At 45.1% G+C, this 19,738-nt stretch overlaps 1 protein-coding gene across 2 annotated transcripts in view; it reads right to left on the reverse strand.

Moving 5' to 3' along the window:
- Positions 1-19,738, reverse strand: part of NCAPH2 (non-SMC condensin II complex subunit H2) — a 189,557-nt gene that overhangs the window by 42,588 nt on the left and 127,231 nt on the right. For both annotated transcript variants that reach the window (XM_077264330.1, XM_077264331.1), the window contains exons 11-13: positions 8,755-8,826; positions 6,455-6,524; positions 6,262-6,372 (exon numbers count right to left, since the gene is read on the reverse strand). In XM_077264330.1, the coding sequence (XP_077120445.1) occupies positions 6,262-6,372; positions 6,455-6,524; positions 8,755-8,826 (253 nt within the window). The remainder of the gene's footprint in view (positions 1-6,261; positions 6,373-6,454; positions 6,525-8,754; positions 8,827-19,738) is intronic.

Below are 19,738 nucleotides of genomic sequence, written 5' to 3' on the forward strand. Positions count from 1 at the left end.
ACCAGGATGGGTGATGAGGAGCCATGCAGACCAGGGTGGGGGATGAGGAGCCATGCAGACCAGGATGGGGGATGAGGAGCCATGCAGACCAGGATGGGGGATGAGGAGCCATGCAGACCAGGATGGGGGATGAGGAGCCATGCAGACCAGGATAGGGGGGTGAGGAGCCATGCAGACAAGGATGTGAACTAGGAGCCATGCAGACAAGGATGGGAACTAGGAGCCATGCAGACAAGGATGGGAACTAGGAGCCATGCAGACAAGGATGGGAGCTAGGAGCCATGCAGACAAGGATGGGAACTAGGAGCCATGCAGACAAGGATGGGGACAAGGAGCCCTGCAGACAAGGATGGGGACAAGGAGCCATGCAGACAAGGATGGGGATAATGAGCCATGCACACAAGGATGGGGATAATGAGCCATGCACACAAGGATGGGGATAAGGAGCCATGAAAACAAGAATGGGGATAAGGAGCTATGCATACAGGGATAGGGATGAGGCTGTGCATACCAGGATAGGGATGTGGGGACAATGCATTCCTAGCTTATACTTGAGTCAATAAGTTTCCCCAGTTTTTCGTGCCAAAATTAGATTCCTCGGCTTCTACTTGGGTCAGCTTATACACGAGTATATATGATACATATATTCCATGTGTTCGAATCCGAGGTGTATACACAATACGCTCAGTCAGCTCCCCAGTAGCGGGGCTAGTAGTTGGAAGCATCCACAGTCTCATCCGTCACTCGTTAGACAATTGCATAACTGCCCTGACGATTGGAGGCAGAAGAGTTGCATTCCCTTGACAAGTGGTAACAGAGGTGGGGCTTGTGTGACCTCCACTAACTCTGTATCCTTGACACGGTCTTTTAAAAAAAGAAAAAAAAAAAAGTAGAAGGGAAGGTGCCAAGATTTGTATTTATGTTTATTGATTATATAATACATTTTAATACAAAATTAAAGTGGTTTTAACTTTTTTTTTCTGCAGCCACTGTGGGCTTGCATTTGCTGGTGTGTAATGACACTTTCATACCTCAAATACGACAGCCCCTGAAAATAGAAGTCTGTGGGCGCTTGGAGTATTACTGTAGTGGATGAAACGGGTTCACACATTATACCACTGCTACCATAGAAGTAGACAGAGCCGGGGTCAAACATTATAAACATTAGATAATGTGTATCTAATCCCATCCTGTGTGCTACACTACACTGAGCCCTGTGTCTAATCCTAGTGTGTTAGGCTACTTTCACACGAGTCATTTGGCATCCGTCGCAATGCGTCATTTTGGGCAAAAAAACGGATCCTGCAAATGTGCGCGCAGGATGCGTTTTTGCCCATAGACTTGTATTGCCAACGTATCGCGACGTATGGCCATACGTCACGTCCGTCGTGCACTGGATGTGTCGTGTTTTGGCGGACCGTCGGCACGAAAAAATGTTCAAGGGAACGTTTTTTCATACGTCTGGTCCGCCATTTCCTAGCGCGCATGCGCGGCCGGAACTCCGCCCCCTCCTCCCCGGGACTTTACAATGGGCAGCGGATGCATTGAAAAACTGCATGTGCTGCCCACTTTGTGCCAAATTTTCACAACGTGCGTCAGTACGTCGCACCGACGCTTAGCGACAGACCCGTACCGATGCAAGTGTGAAAGAAGCCTAACTCTAAGCGTATCTAACCGCAGCTTGTGGTACAGCGAGGAGGACCAACAAACAGAATCGGTGCTGCCAGCAGTCCTCGGTGAGTGTCTACTTGTCAGTATCACTGGTAGTAACCAACAAAAATGCTGCTCACTGAGATCCCAAACTTCATCCTCTTATCTTTTTGGTTAATTTCTCTCCATTAAAAACAAATTTTAATTAAAATATAAATACTTTACATTTTTTCAATTGCTGAAAAAAAATGTTTTCTACGGAACCTTCCCTCTAAAAATCCCTGCCCACCCGATTCTAAAGTTTTGTTTATGCTGTGCGCTGCGTCACTCAATTGCAGAGATATTCACATTTGTTTCTTCTTTAGCACACTATGTGAAATCTCTGCTTGGAGTCCAATGGGGAGTGTTCTCTGGAGATATGCATTTTCACCTCTCCCTCCCAGATGCAATCAATCACAGCTCATCAGCTGATCCACCATTCTCAGATGCTGCAGAGATGCAATCGGCAGTGTCTGGAAGGAAGGGGTAAGAGCGCAAACCCCAGAGAAGGAAATTAAAAACACCCAGTTACACTACATGCAGATATTTTACATATTGCACGCTCTAGTAGAAACAAATGTGATTATCTCAGCAATGGAACGATACAGAGCAAAACAGAAACAAAGAGCAGAGTCAGGAGAGCTCAGATTTTTACAAGGAATTTAAAAAGGTTGTTCTTAATACCTTCTCAACCCATAAGTTTGCCCTAAAAATAAAAAAAACACAAATACAAGTGTTATTTTATTTGGGGCAAGCATACTGATTGAGAATGGGTTGTCTGAGTAGTGAGGACAAGCAAGTGATAGGTCCTCTTTAAGTAAGAAATACTCAAATTAACATTTTTTTTTTTAAATAAAAGAAGTGCCCCATGTATTACATTTTTCTCCCTTAGAAGCATAGCCCTTGGGAGACAACACCTCCACAAACACAACCAAATGGAATATTTTACTTCAGTAGATAGCCAAATAGGGCACCAAGTTCCAAAGTCCAGACTCCATGCCCTAAACACAAGTGTTTAATAGTGAATAGCATTCGTGCAAATGGATTCTTATGACCTGGTACATTAGACACAAAAGTGGCCTCATGCTTTGACCAAACCCTGGAATGTGGATTTGGCATCCAAAAATCCCTCAGAAACCTTTTGATGACTGCAATATATTAACCCCTTCATGACCCAGCCTATTTTGACCATAATGAACTGGCCGTTTTTTGCAATTCTGACCAGTGTCCCTTTATGAGGTAATAGGAACGCTTCAACGGATCCTAGTGATTCTGAGATTGTTTTTCGTGACATATTGGGCTTCATGTTAGTGGTAAATTTAGGTAGATAATTTTTCCGTTTATTTGTGAAAAAAAAAGGAAATTTGGTGAAAATTTTTAAAATGTCACAATTTTACAATTTCGAATTTTGATTGTTAAACCAGAGAGTTATGTGACACAAAATAGTTAATAAATAACATTTCCCATATGTCTACATTACATCAGCACAATTTTGGAAACAATTTTTTTTTGCTAGGAAGTTATAAGGGTTAAAATTTGACCAGCGATTTCTCATTTTTACAACAAAATTTACAAAACCATTTTTTTAGGGACCACCTCACATTTGAAGTCAGTTTGAGGGTTCTATATGGCTGAAAATACCTAAAAGTGACACCATTCTAAAAACTGCACCCCTCAAGGTGCTCAAAACCACATTCAAGAAGTTTATTAACCCTTCAGGTGTTTCACAGCAGCAGAATCAACATCGAAGGAAAAAATAAACATTAACTTTTTAGTCCCAAAAATGATCTTTTATCAACAATTTTTTTTTATTTTCCCAAGGGTAAAAGGAGAAACTGGACCCCGAAAGTTGTTGTCCAATTTCTCCTGAGTACGCAGATACCCCATACGTGGGGGGAGACCACTGTTTGGGCGCACCACAGGGCTCGGAAAAGAAGGAGTGCCATTTGAGTTTTTGAATGAAAGATTGGCTCCAATCTTTAGCAGACACCATGTCATGTTTGGAGAGTCCCTGTGTGCCTAAAGATTGGAGCTCCCCCACAAGTGAACAAGTGACCCCATTTTGGAAACAAGACCCCCAAGGAACTGCTATTGCAGCATCGGCCATGGCTGGATTGTAATATTTCATCAAGTTTCATAGGTGAGATATTACAAATTGCTCTGAATGGCTGTTGAAAGTGAGACAGCCAATTAAAGCGATCGTAGACACGTGGGGGCAAAGTCACACCCCCCCCCCCCCCCCCCCCGGGCTGAAGTACCACTCCTCCTGTCCCTGCAGGTCGGGTGAAATTTGAGTTAACCATTTCACACGATCTGCAGGAAAGCGATCAGTCTGACGCAGCATATGAATCACAGGTCGGATTGGCACTGACTTTCATTACGCATACGCTGTGTCACAGGTAGGGAAGGGGTTAAAAGGATAACATTTTGATGGGAAGAGTGCTTATTTAACCCACACATGCTTGCCTCCACGGTGATGCTACTCCCAGTGTTCAGCGATGCCTGGCCTCACAGAAGCACTTACACAGTTGCCCCCACCCTGGAACACAGACTCCCCAACTAGGAAGGGCTGCAGTGCTCCAGCCCACACTTGCCCTGTCAAGGGCTACACACTGTCCGCCCATCAGAAGCAAAACGGAATAAACAGGATTAGGAAAATGAGTCCAGCGGACCCATCCAGGATATCTTCCTTTTGGTAGCACCTGGTGCAGGTTCCTCTCCAAAGACAGGAAACCACTGATGTGTTGGAAATGTTCCACCTTTTAATTCTGTAGGGTTCCCGTATTTGGAGGGCTGAGCCTCTTTCGGGTGCTATCATGGATGAAAGTAAAAAGTGTACTGTCAGGTTAATGGTTTCTACTGACCCATAACTTGGAACTTCGGTATAATGTGAATTTTAGAGAATATTTGTGCACATGTTCAGTATTCAGTTTTCATTAAGATGCATTGTGAAAGTCAGTGTCCAATAAATGTACCTTCTCAGTGCAGTTTACCCATTTCATTTCTATTAGCACTTTGGTATTTTATCCACATGAAATTATGTATTCGTACATAATCAGCACTACGCAGTTTTGATAAACCACTGCCCTTCAATGTTCTTTTCTACTAAATTGTGTTAGCGATCCTAACATATTTTGACTCTGGTGAATTGATGTCGACTTTTTCTCCTATCATATGATCCCATTTTAAAAATGTTATGCTGCAACAATCCCATGTGTAAGGCCATGTTCACATTTTGCGGTTTTTACCGCGGATCCGCAGCGATTTTGATGCTGCGGGTCCGCAGCAGTTTCCATAGCGTTTACATTTACATGTAAACCCTATGGAAACCGCTGTGCACATGCTGCGGGAAAAACCGCGCAGAAACGCAGCGGTTTACAACCCGCAGCATGTCACTTCTTTGTGCAGAATCGCTGCGATTCTGCACCCATAGGAATGCATTGGTCCGCTAACTTCCCGCATGCACGATGCGGGAAGTAAGCAGATAATGTGCAGATGGTACCCGGGGTGGAGGAGAGGAGACTCTCCTCCAGGCCCTGGGAACCAATATTTGTTTGTAAAAAAAAGAATTAAAATAAAAAATGATGCTATACTCACCTCTCAGCGCTGTACGCGGCCGTCCGGTCTGGGTTGCTGTGCGAGCAGGACCTGCGGTGACGTCGCGGTCACATGACCGTGATGACGCCGCGGTCACATGACCGTGACGTCACGAAGGTCCTTCTCGCACAGCATATTTGGAACCGGACCGCCGCGTGCAGCGCCGAGGAGATCGGGATGTCAGAGGGTGAGTATATAACCAATTTTTATTATTTAACATTACTATTGATGCTGCATATTGCTGCATATGCAGCATCAATAGTATATGGGTAAACCCGCAGCGGAAACCGCAAAACTAACCGCGATAAATCTGCAGGGATAACCGCAGCGGTTTTGCGCTGCAGATTTATCAAATCCGCTGCGGAAGAACCCGCAGAGGACGCCGCAAAGTGTGCACATGGCCTAAGGGTATGTGTACACGTTGCGAAATTGTCTGCGGATTTGTAGCAGTTTTCCATGCGGTGTACAGTACCATGTAAACCTATGGAAAACCAAATCCGCAGTGCCCATGCTGCAGAAACTACCACGCGGGAATGCTGCGGTTTATTTTCTGCAGCATGTCAATTCTTTGTGTGGATTCCGCAGCGTTTTACACCTATTCCTCAATAGGAATCCGCAGGTGTAAAACGCGGTTTCTCGCGGTTTCTTTTGCGGATTTGTCTGCGGGTCTTCAACTGCACTTTCCTATTGGTGCAGGTTGAAAACCGCTGCGGAATCCGCACAAAGAATTGACATGCTGCGGAAAATAATCCGCTGCATTTCCGCGCGGATTTTTCCGCAGCATGTGCACAGAGGTTTTTTTTCCCATAGGTTTACATGGTACTGTAAACTTGGGGAAAACTGCTGCGGATCCGCAGCGTCAAATCCGCTGCGGATCCGCAGCGTGTGCACATACCCTTAAAGTCTTGCAGATTTTAAAGACACCTTCACACATCAAGAAGTGACATTCTAGCCAGCATGTAAAATTGTACTCACAAGACGAGCTGAACCACTTCATGAAGTCTTGCAGCTTGGAGGTTACTCTCCTTTTTTTCTTGTTACTGAATAAATCATCTACGAAACCTGGAGGAATTTTGTAGTGCTTGCCTAAAGCAAGAGATAACAGTTCATATACAAATCTCAAAGCACAATGTAGCAAGCAGAGGATGAAAAAATAAAAAAAAGTTACCTTTTTTAAAAGGTTTTTCCTCAACCAACTCAAACGGGTCTAAAGAGCGCCATGGGTCCGAACGGTTATTCTAAAGGGATAAAAAGGGGAGTGACCAACGCATGATAAATAAAATATCTAGAAAAGTCCATCTTTGTTATTGCACTCATTTTTACAGTATATCTCTGGACTTAGCAAGGCAGACAATGATTGACCAAGCTCAGATTTTAGAGCCGCTTCTATAGGGAAACTGACTTACACTAGTGAGGCTAAGGCTATGTGCACACGTCTAATGGACCTCTGCGGATTTTTCCGCAGCAGAATTGATAAATCTGCAGGGCAAAAACGCTGCGTTTTTGCTGGAGATTTATCGCGGTTTTTCTGTGGTTTTACAACTGCGGTTTTCTATAGGAGCAGCTGTAAAACCGCTGTGGAATCCGCAGAAAGAAGTGACATGCTGCAGAATGTAAACCGCTGAGTTTACGCGCGTTTTTTTTTCCGCAGCATGTGCACAGCGTTTTTTGTTTTCCATAGGTTTACATTGTACTGTAAACTCATGGGAAACTGCTGCGGACCCGCAGCAAAATCCGCATCGTGTGCACATACCCTAAAAGCTTTGAGACTTGCAAAGTTTGGAAGTTTCTGTCATGTTCATAAGCGATGTTGCTGTGAAAAACCCAGCATTTTACTGTACCAGCAAAGTGAATGAGATTTTGCAAATCTCATGAATATGTAGCTTATTTTTTATTTGCATTTTTGAAGCAGTTTCAACTCCGCATGTTAATTCTTAAAAAAAAAAAAATGTGTATTTTACAAGTACCGTATTTATAATAGATTATTCTGCTGCAAATAGTGAATGTGTGCACAAAACTTAATAGTTATAAGGGTTTTAAACTTTTGACAAATACATAGTTTATGCACAGACTCAATATTTATAGTGTTGTCTCTATTGTTAAAGACTTTTACATGTTAGGGCATGTTAGGCTATGGGTTGAACTAGATGGACTTAAAGTCTTCCTTCAACCTTAATAACTATGTGAATTCGCCCTACTTTTTCAGGAATTACCACAGGTTCTCAATATGATTGAGATCTGGTGGTTTCCCAGCCATGGACCCAAATGATTCACTGTTTTGTTCACTGAGACACTTCGTTCTCACAGATTCCTTGTGGCATGGTGCCCCATTATGATGGAAAAATCATTGTTCATCACCATCCATAACACTCTCATGCACTAGTGAGAAAATCACTGAAATTATGTAAGCATGCATTTTTGTGGCAAGGCTGAAAATCAGTGGAAATTGGGTATTTGGGATTATGTTAATTTTCACGGCAAGACGTCAATTTGCAAATAATCTGATCACTCTTTATAACAATCTATAGGGTGGGCCATTTATATGGATACACGTAAATAAAATGGGAATGGTTGGTGATATCAACTTCCTGTTTGTAGCACATTAGTATATGGGAGTGGGTGGTGACCATGGCGGCCATTTTGAAGTCGGCCATTTTGGATCCAGCTTTATTTTTTTTTCAATGGGAAGACGGTCATGTGACATCAAACTTATTGAGAATTTCACAAGAAAAACAATGGCATGCTTGGTTTTAACGTAACTTTATTCTTTCATGAGTTATTTACAAGTTTCTCTTTGCTTACAGCCATTGACATGTCGCAGAGGTTAACACGTGAGGAGCGGATAGAAATTGTGTTGATGTCTGGTGAACACAGTACCCGGGTCATTGCAGCAGATTTCAATGCAAGACACCCTACGCAAGAAATCGGTCACCATTCCCATTTAGGTGTATCCATATAAATGGCCCAACCAAAAAAGTTTGCCTCATCACTGAACATAATGCTCTGTGTAAACTGAGGGCCCTGTTTCAATTTTTGATTTGCCAATTCTGCAAATTCAGCGTGCCGATCTGGGTCACCAATGATTCCCATTTCATTTAGGTGTATTCATATAAATAGCACACCCTGTAGAGTTAATGGAAATTACCACTATAAAAACTGTAGCAGCAATCTTTGTGAAAACCAAAATTTGTTCAAAAGAAAAAAAAAAGAAAAATCATTGTATGATGTCCGTACCATTTAGCATATATTTCACATGCATCATTCCAACAAGAAAAAAGAAAATATCGGTGCACCAAACAAAGACATTTACTGGCTCCAACAGAGATAAATTGGTAAATCTTTTGTGGTCACCACTCAACTATAAAAGCAAAACGTGCTATATGTCCTGAATTATAGGTGTATCAGTATCATCCACTTTCAGCATTGTATTACGTACTTGAAGAGAAAGCGGATACCAATGTAAAATACCTTGTCGTTTGAAACTGGAATTTCTTTTCCTGCTCTTTGCCGCAGTACATATCCTCGTTCTTCTGTCTGGATCTATACAAATATGGGCAATTTTGTTACATCTTGTAGCATTTTTCTAATGGCGGTTTCGCAGTTTCTTCAAAAAACACAAATGCAGTTTTTTGAGCCAAATGCATAAGTAAATTCAAAAGGAAAGGGTAATATATAGGAAGATCCACATTTGGCTTTGGTTCAAAACCTGCAGATTTTTTTCTAAAAAAAAAATGCTGTGTGGGAAACAAACATTACAAAAAGATATGTATTTAACTCCAAAGTAAAAGTACTATTTTTTCTAAAACCAATTGAATAGCTGTTTATTGAATAAATCCTCAATACTGTATTGTGTAACCCTTAACAAATGTTACAATTAACTCATTACCTAAAGCTAGAGTCATGCCGAGGTAGACCTTCCAAGTCTAGACTTGGTGGATCTACCCTGGGAGGAGCGAGAGTGCCAGGAAGGGGTGGGTCTAAAGGAAACCTCCTTCCTATGCGCGCGCTTGCGGCCTCTGCTGGTGGGAAAAGGAATCTGTCGTTGCGAAACAACGAAAGGGCCGAAACTGCTGCTTCGGAGGAGGCCGGCGAGGTTTGGACTGGGGAAGAAGTGAACTTGTGCCCCCAGTGGCGTCCTTAATAATTTGATCCAGGCTGGAACCGAAATGGCGTGATCCCTGAAAAGGTAGGCTGGTAAGGGACTTTGATGACAAGTCTGCCTGCCAGGCCTTAAGCCAAACGGTCCGCCGGATGGCAATAACATTGGACGCCTGAGCTGCGCAAGACCAGGGAGGCAGAAACCAAATCCTTACCTGTGTGAGAAATCTTGTTGGCAAGCTCCGCCAGCTGTTCTGGTTGAGCCCCAGCCAGAATGCCTTGGCGGAGTTGTTTGGCCCATTTGGCTACAAATTTTGAAACCCAAGTGGAAGCAAAGGCCGGACACAGACGCAGCCGCTTCGAAGGCTGACATCGCAAAGGATTCTATAATTCTATCATTAGTATCCTTCAGAGATGCTCCATCAGAAAGAAGGACCATGTTGGCAGTCTAGAAAATGGCGGGTCCATGGAGGGAGAAGCAGTCCAGTTGGCGGTTTGCTCCTGAGAAAAGGGATATAACACGCCAAGGCACTTTCCTCTTTGAAAGCATCTGGTTGGATTCATTCTCTCTGGCCAGAAGCTCCTCGAATTCAGAATGAGGAGTGAAGACCTTGGAAGGTGGTTTAGACCGTCTAAACAAAACTGCCTGATCTGCGGGTTCCGTAGAAGAATCTTTGATGCCAAAGGTCTGGTTGATCGCCCCAATGAGGCTCTGGACCATATCCCTCATGTTAGCAATTTGGTCCGAATCCAGCTCCAAAGCATCGTCCGAAGGAGTGTCTGAGAACGCCTTGCCTGACTCGGGAGAGGACCGGGAAGAAACAGACCTCTGAGACTGACCGGGGGGCGAGATGGAACGGGAAGAGGACTCAGACCGGCATTCCTGTCTGGATCTTTTGCGGCCTGTCTAGGCAGGCTCGGACAGGGCTTCCTGTGACCCGCTGGCTACTGCGGAAGTCTGCAGGGGCAACCTATCAAGTACGGACACCAGGGTCTGAGACACCCTGTTGAGATCCACCACAGATTGTGACAGAGAGGAAGCCCACCCTGGAAGAGGGGCCTCACTCTCACCTGGGACAGAAGGGGGCTCTTGAGCGGTGGGTACAGTGGGGTTGCTGCATTCCTGACAGAGGGGAGAGGACTGACCTGAGGGAAGCCTGCAATTACAAGAAGAACACACAGTGTCTGACTAAAGCAGAGGAAGAGGATGGGAACGTTCTCCTTTAGAATTAGACATGATGAACAGACCCACTAAAAGATGCCAGAAGGTTAGGGGACAGGAGAGCAGAGGAGAGTGTCAGTCTAGTGCAGAGCTATTCACGGCAGATGTCCTGTACATAGCTTCCGGCAGTAGAGGCTGGGAAGGTCGGTAGGGGAGGTAGGTCCTGCAGAGGAAATCACCGCCGGGTCCAAACGCCGGAAAATGGCAACAGCTGAGAAGATGCAGTGCAAAAAACACGCGCTGCTGAAGAGGAGGGCGTAAAAGAGCAAAAGCCCGCTCTCTGAGGCGGAGAGGGGGCGGAGTCCACCGCACGATCCAAGGGAGAAAGATGGCGCTGATAGCAGCATGCGCTAAGGCCAGGAGGAGTGGGCGGAGCCAACCACGCGATCCGGGAGGACAAAGATGGCACCGGTCGCAGTCTGTGCTGAGGACGGGAGGAGTGGGCGGAGCTATGTGCCGGGAAGAACAGGTGAGACGGGCAGGAGAAAAGCCCTAAGGAGATAACGAGGCGAAGTAACAACGCCACACTAGGCCCTGACAAAAGCCGGGGCCTAGATTAGAACCCGGTAACCGCGGGGGGGCAGTGGCACGGAGGCCTTACAAGGCCCGCCCGAAGGAGAGGATGGGGCGGAGTCACAATGCCAGACCAGGCCCTGACAGAAGCCGGGGCCTAGATTAGAACCCGGAGGCCCAATTACCCCCTCCCTGATGAGCCCATCCAAAGGAAAGGGAGCCCAGAAAAATGCTGAGAATGGGGGAACTATTTGTTCACAAGGGAGCTGCAAAAGAGATCCAGGGTGAGGTAAGATGTGAGACACAGTGCCTTCCCCGTACAAAAAGACCCCGAGTCCTGCTCTTAGGAGAAGGATTTATGAGCAGAGGATACTAGCTGAAAGGGGGAAAATATAGTCTGGGTGAAATGCTGGATGAGGAAAAAGTCAATATGCTAAATGACTTTTTTTTCATCAGTATTTAAACAAGAAAATCCCATGGCAGACTATATGATCAGTGATAACAAAAATTCCCCATTAAGTGTCACCTGCTTAACCCAGCAGGAAGTACGGAAGCGCCTAAAAATCACTAAACTTGACAAATCTCCGGGCCCGGATGGGATACACCCCCGAGTACTGCAGGAATTAAGTACAGTCATTGATAGACCATTATTTTTAATCTTTAAAGAGTCCATACTAACAGGGTCTGTACCACAGGACTGGCGTATAGCAAATGTGGTGTCAATATTCAAAAAGGGGACAAAAACTGAACTCGGAAATTATGGGCCAGTAAGCTTAACCTGTACTGTGGGTAAAATTCTGGAGGGCATTCTAAGGGATGCTATGCTGGAGTATCTGAAGAGGAATAACCTCATGACCCAATATCAACATGGGTTTACTAGGGACCGTTCCTGTCAAGACAAATCTGATCAATTTCTATGTGAAGAGGTTAGTTCTGGACTGGACCAAGGGAACCCAGTAGATGTAGTGTATATGGACTTTTCAAAAGCTTTTGATACGGTACCACACAAAAGGTTGATACATAAAATGAGAATGGGGATAGGGGAAAATATGTGTAAGTGGGTTGAGAGCTGGCTCAGGGATAGGAAACAAAGGGTGGTTATTAATGGAGCACACTCGGACTGGGTCGCGGTTAGCAGTGGGGTACCACAGGGGTCAGTATTGGGCCCTCTTCTTTTTAACATTTATTAATGACCTTGTAGGGGGCATACAGAGTGGAATTTCAATATTTGCAGATGAAACTAAACTCTGCAGGGTAATCAATACAGAGGAGGACAATTTTATATTACAAGATGATTTATGTAAACTAGAAGCTTGGGCTGATAAATGGAAAATGAGCTTTAATGGGGATAAATGTAAGGTCATGCACTTGGGTAGAAGTAATAAGATGTGTAACTATGTGCTTAATTCAAAAACTCTGGGCAAAACAGTCAATGAAATAGACCTGGGAGTATGGGTGGATGACAAACTCACATTTAGAGGCCAGTGTCAGGCAGCTGCTACGAAGGCAAATAAAATAATGGGATGCATTAAAAGAGGCATAGATGCTCATGAGGAGAACATAATTTTACCTCTATACAAGTCACTAGTTTGACCACACTTAGAATACTGTGCACAGTTCTGGTCTCCAGTGTATAAGAAAGACATAGCTGAACTAGAGCGGATGCAGAGAAGAGCGACCAAGGTTTTAGAGGACTGGGGGGGTCTGCACTACCAAGATAGGTTATTACACTTGGGGCTATTTAGTTTGGAAAAATGAAGGCAAAGGGGTGATCTTAAGTTAATGTATAAATATATGAGGGGACAGTACAAAGACCTTTCTGATGATCTTTTTAATCATAGACCTGAGACGGGGACAAGGGGGAATCCTCTACGTCTGGAGGAAAGAAGGTTTAAGCATAATAACAGACGCGGATTCTTTACTGTAAGAGCAGTGAGACTATGGAACTCTCTGCCGTATGATGTTGTAATGAGTGATTCATTACTTAAATTTAAGAGGGGACTGGATGCCTTTCTTGAAAAGTATAATGTTACAGGTTATGTATACTAGATTCCTTGTTAGGGTGTTGATCCAGGGAACTAAAGTCTGATTGCCATATGTGGAGTCGAGAAGGAATTTTTTTCCCCAGTGTGGAGCTTACTCTTTGCCACATGGGGTTTTTTTTGCCTTCCCCTGGATCAACATGTTAGGGCATGTTAGGGTAGGCTATGGGTTGAACTAGATGGACTTAGTCTTCCTTCAACCTTAATAACTATGTTACTCCTTTCTTCATCTGTATACTTACCTCATCATCCAAGGAATGTAAAAACACGTCCTGAAAAAAAACCTGTTGATGGACATCCTCGTCTCCTCAAACCGACAGTCTCTGGTGTTCGAGTGGGTGGGAGACGGGGCTAGGACCGGTCCATATCTCCTAAACACGCTTCTATGCTAGGGGTCTTGGTCCTGCCGGCCAGACATATGAGGATGCGGGGTGGCAGTACACGCCGTACTCAGTCTCTTTGTGGAGTACAGCAGTGACTGTTCACGCTGCATCCCTCCGGATACCTGAAAAGGAACGACGCACACTGAGGTAGGTATGGGTCTAATGAAAGACCCTTGTCCATCTCCTACTGACACTAAGCTGAACTGATTATCAGAATGTCAGTTGGTGGGGTGTATACTGCAGAGGAGGAGCAAACTTTTTTGTGCATAGTGTCAGCCTCCTAGTGGCAGCAGCATACACCCATGGTTTCCTGTGTCCCCCAATGAAGCGATAGAGAAAAAGTTTTGTAAGTTTTGTTTGAAATAGAAGAAATCGTTGGTCAACTTTTAACTATTCTAACTTCTTAACCACTTTCCGACATTGGGAGTAAATGTAAGCCGATGTCGGGCATCCTCCCTTTGACATGGGCTCCGGCGGTGAGCCCATATCTTTCCTGGCACATGTCTGCTGTTTTGAACAGCCAACATGTGCCTGGAACAGCCACAGGTGGAATCGTGACTCACCCGTGGCTATTAACCCATTAAATGAAGCTATCAAATGCTGACAATAGAATTTAACATGCGCTTCCGGCAATCGTGCCGGAAATCTGCCCATCGGTGACTCCAGTCACGTGATTACGGGTCACCAATAGGTTGGCATGACAACCAGAGGTCTCCAGCAGACCTCTAGGATTGTCACTGCCGTCTTGCTGTGAGCGCCACTTGGTGCTCAGCACTCAGAACAAGTGAGTAATTCTGCTACATACAGGCGATCTGATCATCGCCTGTATGTAGCAGAGCCGATCGGGTTATGGCAGCTTTTAGTCTCCCGTGGAGACTACTGAAGCTTGTCAAAAGTAAAAAAAGCTCATTTCCCGAGATCTTGGTGCCGAGATCTCCATCTGCGCCACCCCAGGCAGCCATTTTCCCGGAGTCCACCGCATAGTAAACCATGTACGTGCGGGGCTCTGGGCTTCCACAAAATGTCGGCAGAGCACCTGCACCACCGAAAATCCGCAGCAGCGCACATCCGAACACCCCCATATACCAGTCTGCGGCCTGCAGCAACGCTCCACTCTTGCCTCCTCCAGCAGCGACCCTGGAACCCCGCTTAACTTTAGTCACCACCTCCGGTAAGCAATAAGATACATGGATTATAAGAAGAACCACCATTTTATAAAAAAATAAAATCCAATTTTTCTCCTCAAAAATTTGGGGTGCGTCTTACAATCCGGTGTGTCTTACAATCCAGTGCGTCTTACAATCCGCAAAATACGGTAGATAAATTACATTTGACTCATGTCTATTTCAGATCAGTATCCTTTTTTAAACAATTTTCTTTTGTTAGGTAGTTAGAAGGGTTAAAAGTTTATCAGTAATTTCTAATTTTTCCAACAAAAATTACAAAATCATTTATTTAGGGACCACATCCCATTTGAAGTTACTTTGAGGGGTCTGTGTAACAGAAAATACCCAAAAAAGTGACACCATTTTAACCCCTTCACCCTCAGAGCTTTTTCCGTTTTTTAGTTTTCGTTTTTTGCTCCCCTCCTTCCCAGAGACACAACTTTTTTATTTTTCCGTCAATATGGCCATGTGAGGGCTTATTTTTTTGCAGGACGAGATGTACTTTTGAACGATACCATTGATTTTACCATGCCCTGTAACAGAAAACGGGAAAAAAATTCCAAGTGTGATGAAATTGCCAAAAAAGTGCAATCTCACACTTGTTTTTTGTTTGGCTTTTTTGCTAGGTTCACCAAATGCTAAAACCTGCCATTATGATTCTCCAGGTCATTACGAGGTGATAGATAAAAAATAACCTAGACATGTTAGGTGTCTAAGTGGTGAAAAAAAAATCCAAAGTTTAATAATAAAAAAAAAATATTGCGCGATTTTCCAATACCCGTAGCGTCTCCAATTTTCGTGATCTGGGGTGAGGTGAGGGCTTATTTTTTGCGTGCCAAGCTGGCTTTTTTAATGATACCATTTTGGTGTAGATACATTCTTTTAATCGCCCGTTGTTGCATTTTAACCCCTTCCCGACCTTTGACGCATACGCTGCGTCATGAAAGTCTGTGCCAATCCGACCTATGACGCAGCGTATGCGTCATGGAGGGATTGCGTCCCTGCAGATCGGGTGAAAGGGTTAACTCCGATTTTACCCGATCTGCAGAGACAGGGGGAGTGGTGCTTCAGCCCAGGGGGGGTGGCTTCACCCCCCCGTGGCTACGATCGCTCTGATTGGCTGTTGAAAGTGAAACTGCCAATCAGAGCGATTTGTAATATTTCACCTAAAAAACTGGTGAAATATTACAATCCAGCCATGGCCGATGCTGCAATATCATCGGCCATGGCTGGAAATACTCAAGTGACCCCCCCCACACACCCACCGATCGCCCCCCCAGTCCTCCGTTATGGGGTCCGGTCCCCTCCGTCCACCTGCCGGCGCCCCCGTCCTCCTGTCCGCTCCCTCCTTGTTTGTATTCACCCCCCCTGTGCTCCGATTACCCCCCCGTGCTCCGATCCACCCCCCCCCACCACCCCTTCATACTTACCGATCCTCCCGGTGTCCGTACGTCTCCTCGCTGGGCGCCGCCATCTTCCAAAATGGCGGGCGCATGCTCAGTGCGCCCGCCGAATCTGCCAGCCGGCAGATTCCTTACAGGTACATTTTGATCGCTGTGGTAGGTTCTATCACAGCGATCAAAATAAAAAAAATAATAAATAACCCCCCCCCTTTATCACCCCCATAGGGACAATAATAAAATAAAGAAAACATTTTTTTTTTCGTTTTCCACTAGGGTTAGGGTTAGAACTAGGGTTAGAACTAGGGGTAGGGTTAGGGGTAGGGTTAGGGTTACGGGTAGGGTTAGGGTTAGGGTTATGGCATGTGCACACAGTGCGGATTTGGCTGCGGATCCGCAGCGGATTGGCCGCGGATCCGCAGCGGATTGGCCGCGGATCCGCAGCGGATTGGCCGCGGTTCCGCAGCGGATTGGCCGCGGTTCCGCAGCGGATTGGCCGCGGTTCCGCAGCGGATTGGCCGCGGATCCGCAGCGGATTGGCCGCTGCGAATTCGCCGCTGCGAATTCGTAGCAGTTTTCCATCAGGTTTACAGTACCATGTACACCTATGGAAAACCAAATCCACTGTGCCCATGGTGCGGAAAATTCCGTGCAGAAACGCTGCGTTGTATTTTCCGCAGCATGTCAATTCTTTGTGCGGATTCCGCAGCGTTTTACACCTGTTCCTCAATAGGAATCCGCAGGTGAAATCCGCACAAAAAAACACTGGAAATCTGCTGTAAATCTGCAGGTAAAACGCAGTGCCTTTTACCTGCAGATTTTTCAAAAACCGTGCGGAAAAATCTCACACGAATCCGCAACGTGGGCACATAGCCTTAGGGTTAGGGTTGGAATTAGGGCTAGGGTTGGAAATAGGGTTAAGATTAGGCTTGTGGTTAGGGTTACGGATAGGGTTAGGGGTGTGTTGGGGTTACAGTTGTGGTTAGGGTTGGGATTAGGGTTAGGGTTGGAATTAGGGTTACGGGTGTGTTGCGGTTAGGGTTGTGGTTAGGGGTGTGTTGGGGATAGGGTTGTGATTAGGATTATGGCTACAGTTGGGATTAGGATTAGGGGTGTGTTGGGGTTAGTGTTGAAGTTAGAATTGAGGGGTTTCCACTGTTTAGGCACATCAGGGGTCTCCAAACGCAACATGGCGCCACCATTGATTCCAGCCAATCTTGCGTTCAAAAAGTCAAATGGTGCTCCCTCCCTTCCAAGCCCCAACGTGCGCCCAAACAGTGGTTTACCCCCACATTTGGGGTACCAGCGTACTCAGGACAAACTGGGCAACAACTGTTGGGGTCCAATTTCTCCTGTTACCCTTGCAAAAATAAAAAATTACTTGCTAAAACATAATTATTGAGGAAAGAACAATTATTTTTTATTTTCACGGCTCTGCGTTATAAACTTCTGTGAAGCACTTGGGGGTTGAAAGTGCTCACCACACAACTAGATAAGTTCCTTGGGGGGTCTAGTTTCCAAAATGGGGTCACTTGTGGGGTGTTTCTACTGTTTAGGCATATCAGGGGCTCTGCAAATGCAACGTGACGCCCGCAGACCATTCCATCAAAGTCTGCATTTCAAATGCCACTACTTCCCTTCCGAGCCCCGGCATATGCCCAAACAGTGGTCTACCCCCACATATGGGGTATCAGCGTACTCACAACAAGCTGGGCAACAAATATTGGGGTCCAATTTCTCCTGTTACCCTTGTGAAAATAAAAAATTGCTTGCTAAAACATCTTTTTTGAGGAAAGAAAAATGATTTTTTATTTTCACGGCTCTGCGTTGTAAACTTCTGTGAAGCACTTGGGGGTTGAACGTGCTCACCACACATCTAGATAAGTTCCTTGGGGGGTCTAGTTTCCAAAATGGGGTCAATTGTGGGGGGTTTCTACTGTTTAGGCACATCAGGGGCTCTGCAAACGCAACCTGACGCCCGCAGAGCATTCCATCAAAGTCTGCATTTCAAAACGTCACTACTTCCCTTCCGAACCCCGACGTGTGCCAAAACAGTGGTTTACCCCCACATATGGGGTATCAGCATACTCAGGAGAAACTGGACAACAACTTTTGGGGTCCAATTTCTCCTGTTACCCTTGGGAAAATAAAAAATTGTGGGCTAAAAAATCATTTTTCAGAAAAGAAAATTTTTTTTTTATTTTCATGGCTCTGCGTTATAAACTTCTGTGAAGCACTTGGGGGTTCAAAGTGCTCACCACACATCTAGATTAGTTCCTTGGGAGGTCTAGTTTCCAAAATGGGGTCACTTGTGCGGGAGCTCCAATGTTTAGGCACACAGGGGCTCTCCAAACGCGACATGGTGTCCGCTAATGATTGGAGCTAATTTTCCATTCAAAAAGCCAAATGGCGTGCCTTCCCTTCCGAGCCCTGCCGTGCGCCCAAACAGTGGTTTACCCCCACATATGGGGTATCATCGTACTCAGGACAAACTGGACAACAACATTTGGGGTCCAATTTCTCCTATTACCCTTGGGAAAATAAAAAATTCTGGGCTAAAAATCATTTTTGAGGAAAGAAAAATTATTTTTTATTTTCACGGCTCTGCGTTATAAACTTCTGTGAAGCACCTGGGGGTTATAAGTGCTCACTATGCATCTAGATAAGTTCCTTGGGGGGTCTAGTTTCCAAAATGGGGTCACTTGTAGTGGAGCTCCAATGTTTAGGCACACAGGGGCTCTCCAAACGCGACATGGTGTCCGCTAACGATTGGAGCTAATTTTCCATTCAAAAAGTCAAATGGCACGCCTCCCCTTCCGAGCCTTGCCGTGCACCCAAACAGTGGTTTACCCCCACATATGAGGTATCGGCGTACTCAGGAGAAATTGCCCAACAAATTTTAGGATCCATTTTATCCTGTTGCCCATGTGAAAATGAAAGAATTGAGGCTAAAAGAAATTTTGTATGAAAAAAAAGTACTTTTTCATTTTTGCGGATCAATTTGTGAAGTACCTGGGGGTTTAAAGTGCTCACTATGCCTCTAGATAAGTTCCTTGGGGGGTCTAGTTTCCAAAATGGGGTCACTTGCGGAGGAGCTCCAATGTTTAGGCACACGGGGGCTTTCCAAACGCGACATGGTGTCCGGTAACGATGGAGATAATTTTTCATTCAAAAAGTCAAATGGCGCTCCTTCTCTTCCGAGCCTTACCATGTGCCCAAACAGTGGTTTACCCCCACATGTGAGGTATTGGTGTACTCAGGAGAAATTGTCCAACAAATTTTAGGATCCATTTTATCCTGTTGCCCATGTGAAAATGAAAAAATTGAGGTTAAAATTATTTTTTTGTGAAAAAAAAGTACTTTTTCATTTTTACGGAACAATTTGTGAAGCACCTGGGGGTTTAAAGTGCTCACTATGCTTCTAGATAAGTTCCTTGGGGGGGTCTAGTTTCCAAAATGGGGTCACTTGTGGGGGAGCTCCAATGTTTAGGCACACGGGGGCTCTCCAAACGCGACATGGTGTCCGCTAAAGATTGGAGCCAATTTTTCATTCAAAAAGTCAAATGGCGCTCCTTCCCTTCCGAGCCCTGCCGTGCGCCCAAACAGTGGTTTACCCCCACATATGAGG

This window comes from Ranitomeya variabilis, chromosome 5, assembly GCF_051348905.1.
Source record: "Ranitomeya variabilis isolate aRanVar5 chromosome 5, aRanVar5.hap1, whole genome shotgun sequence".
Taxonomy (NCBI): Eukaryota; Metazoa; Chordata; class Amphibia; order Anura; family Dendrobatidae; genus Ranitomeya; species Ranitomeya variabilis.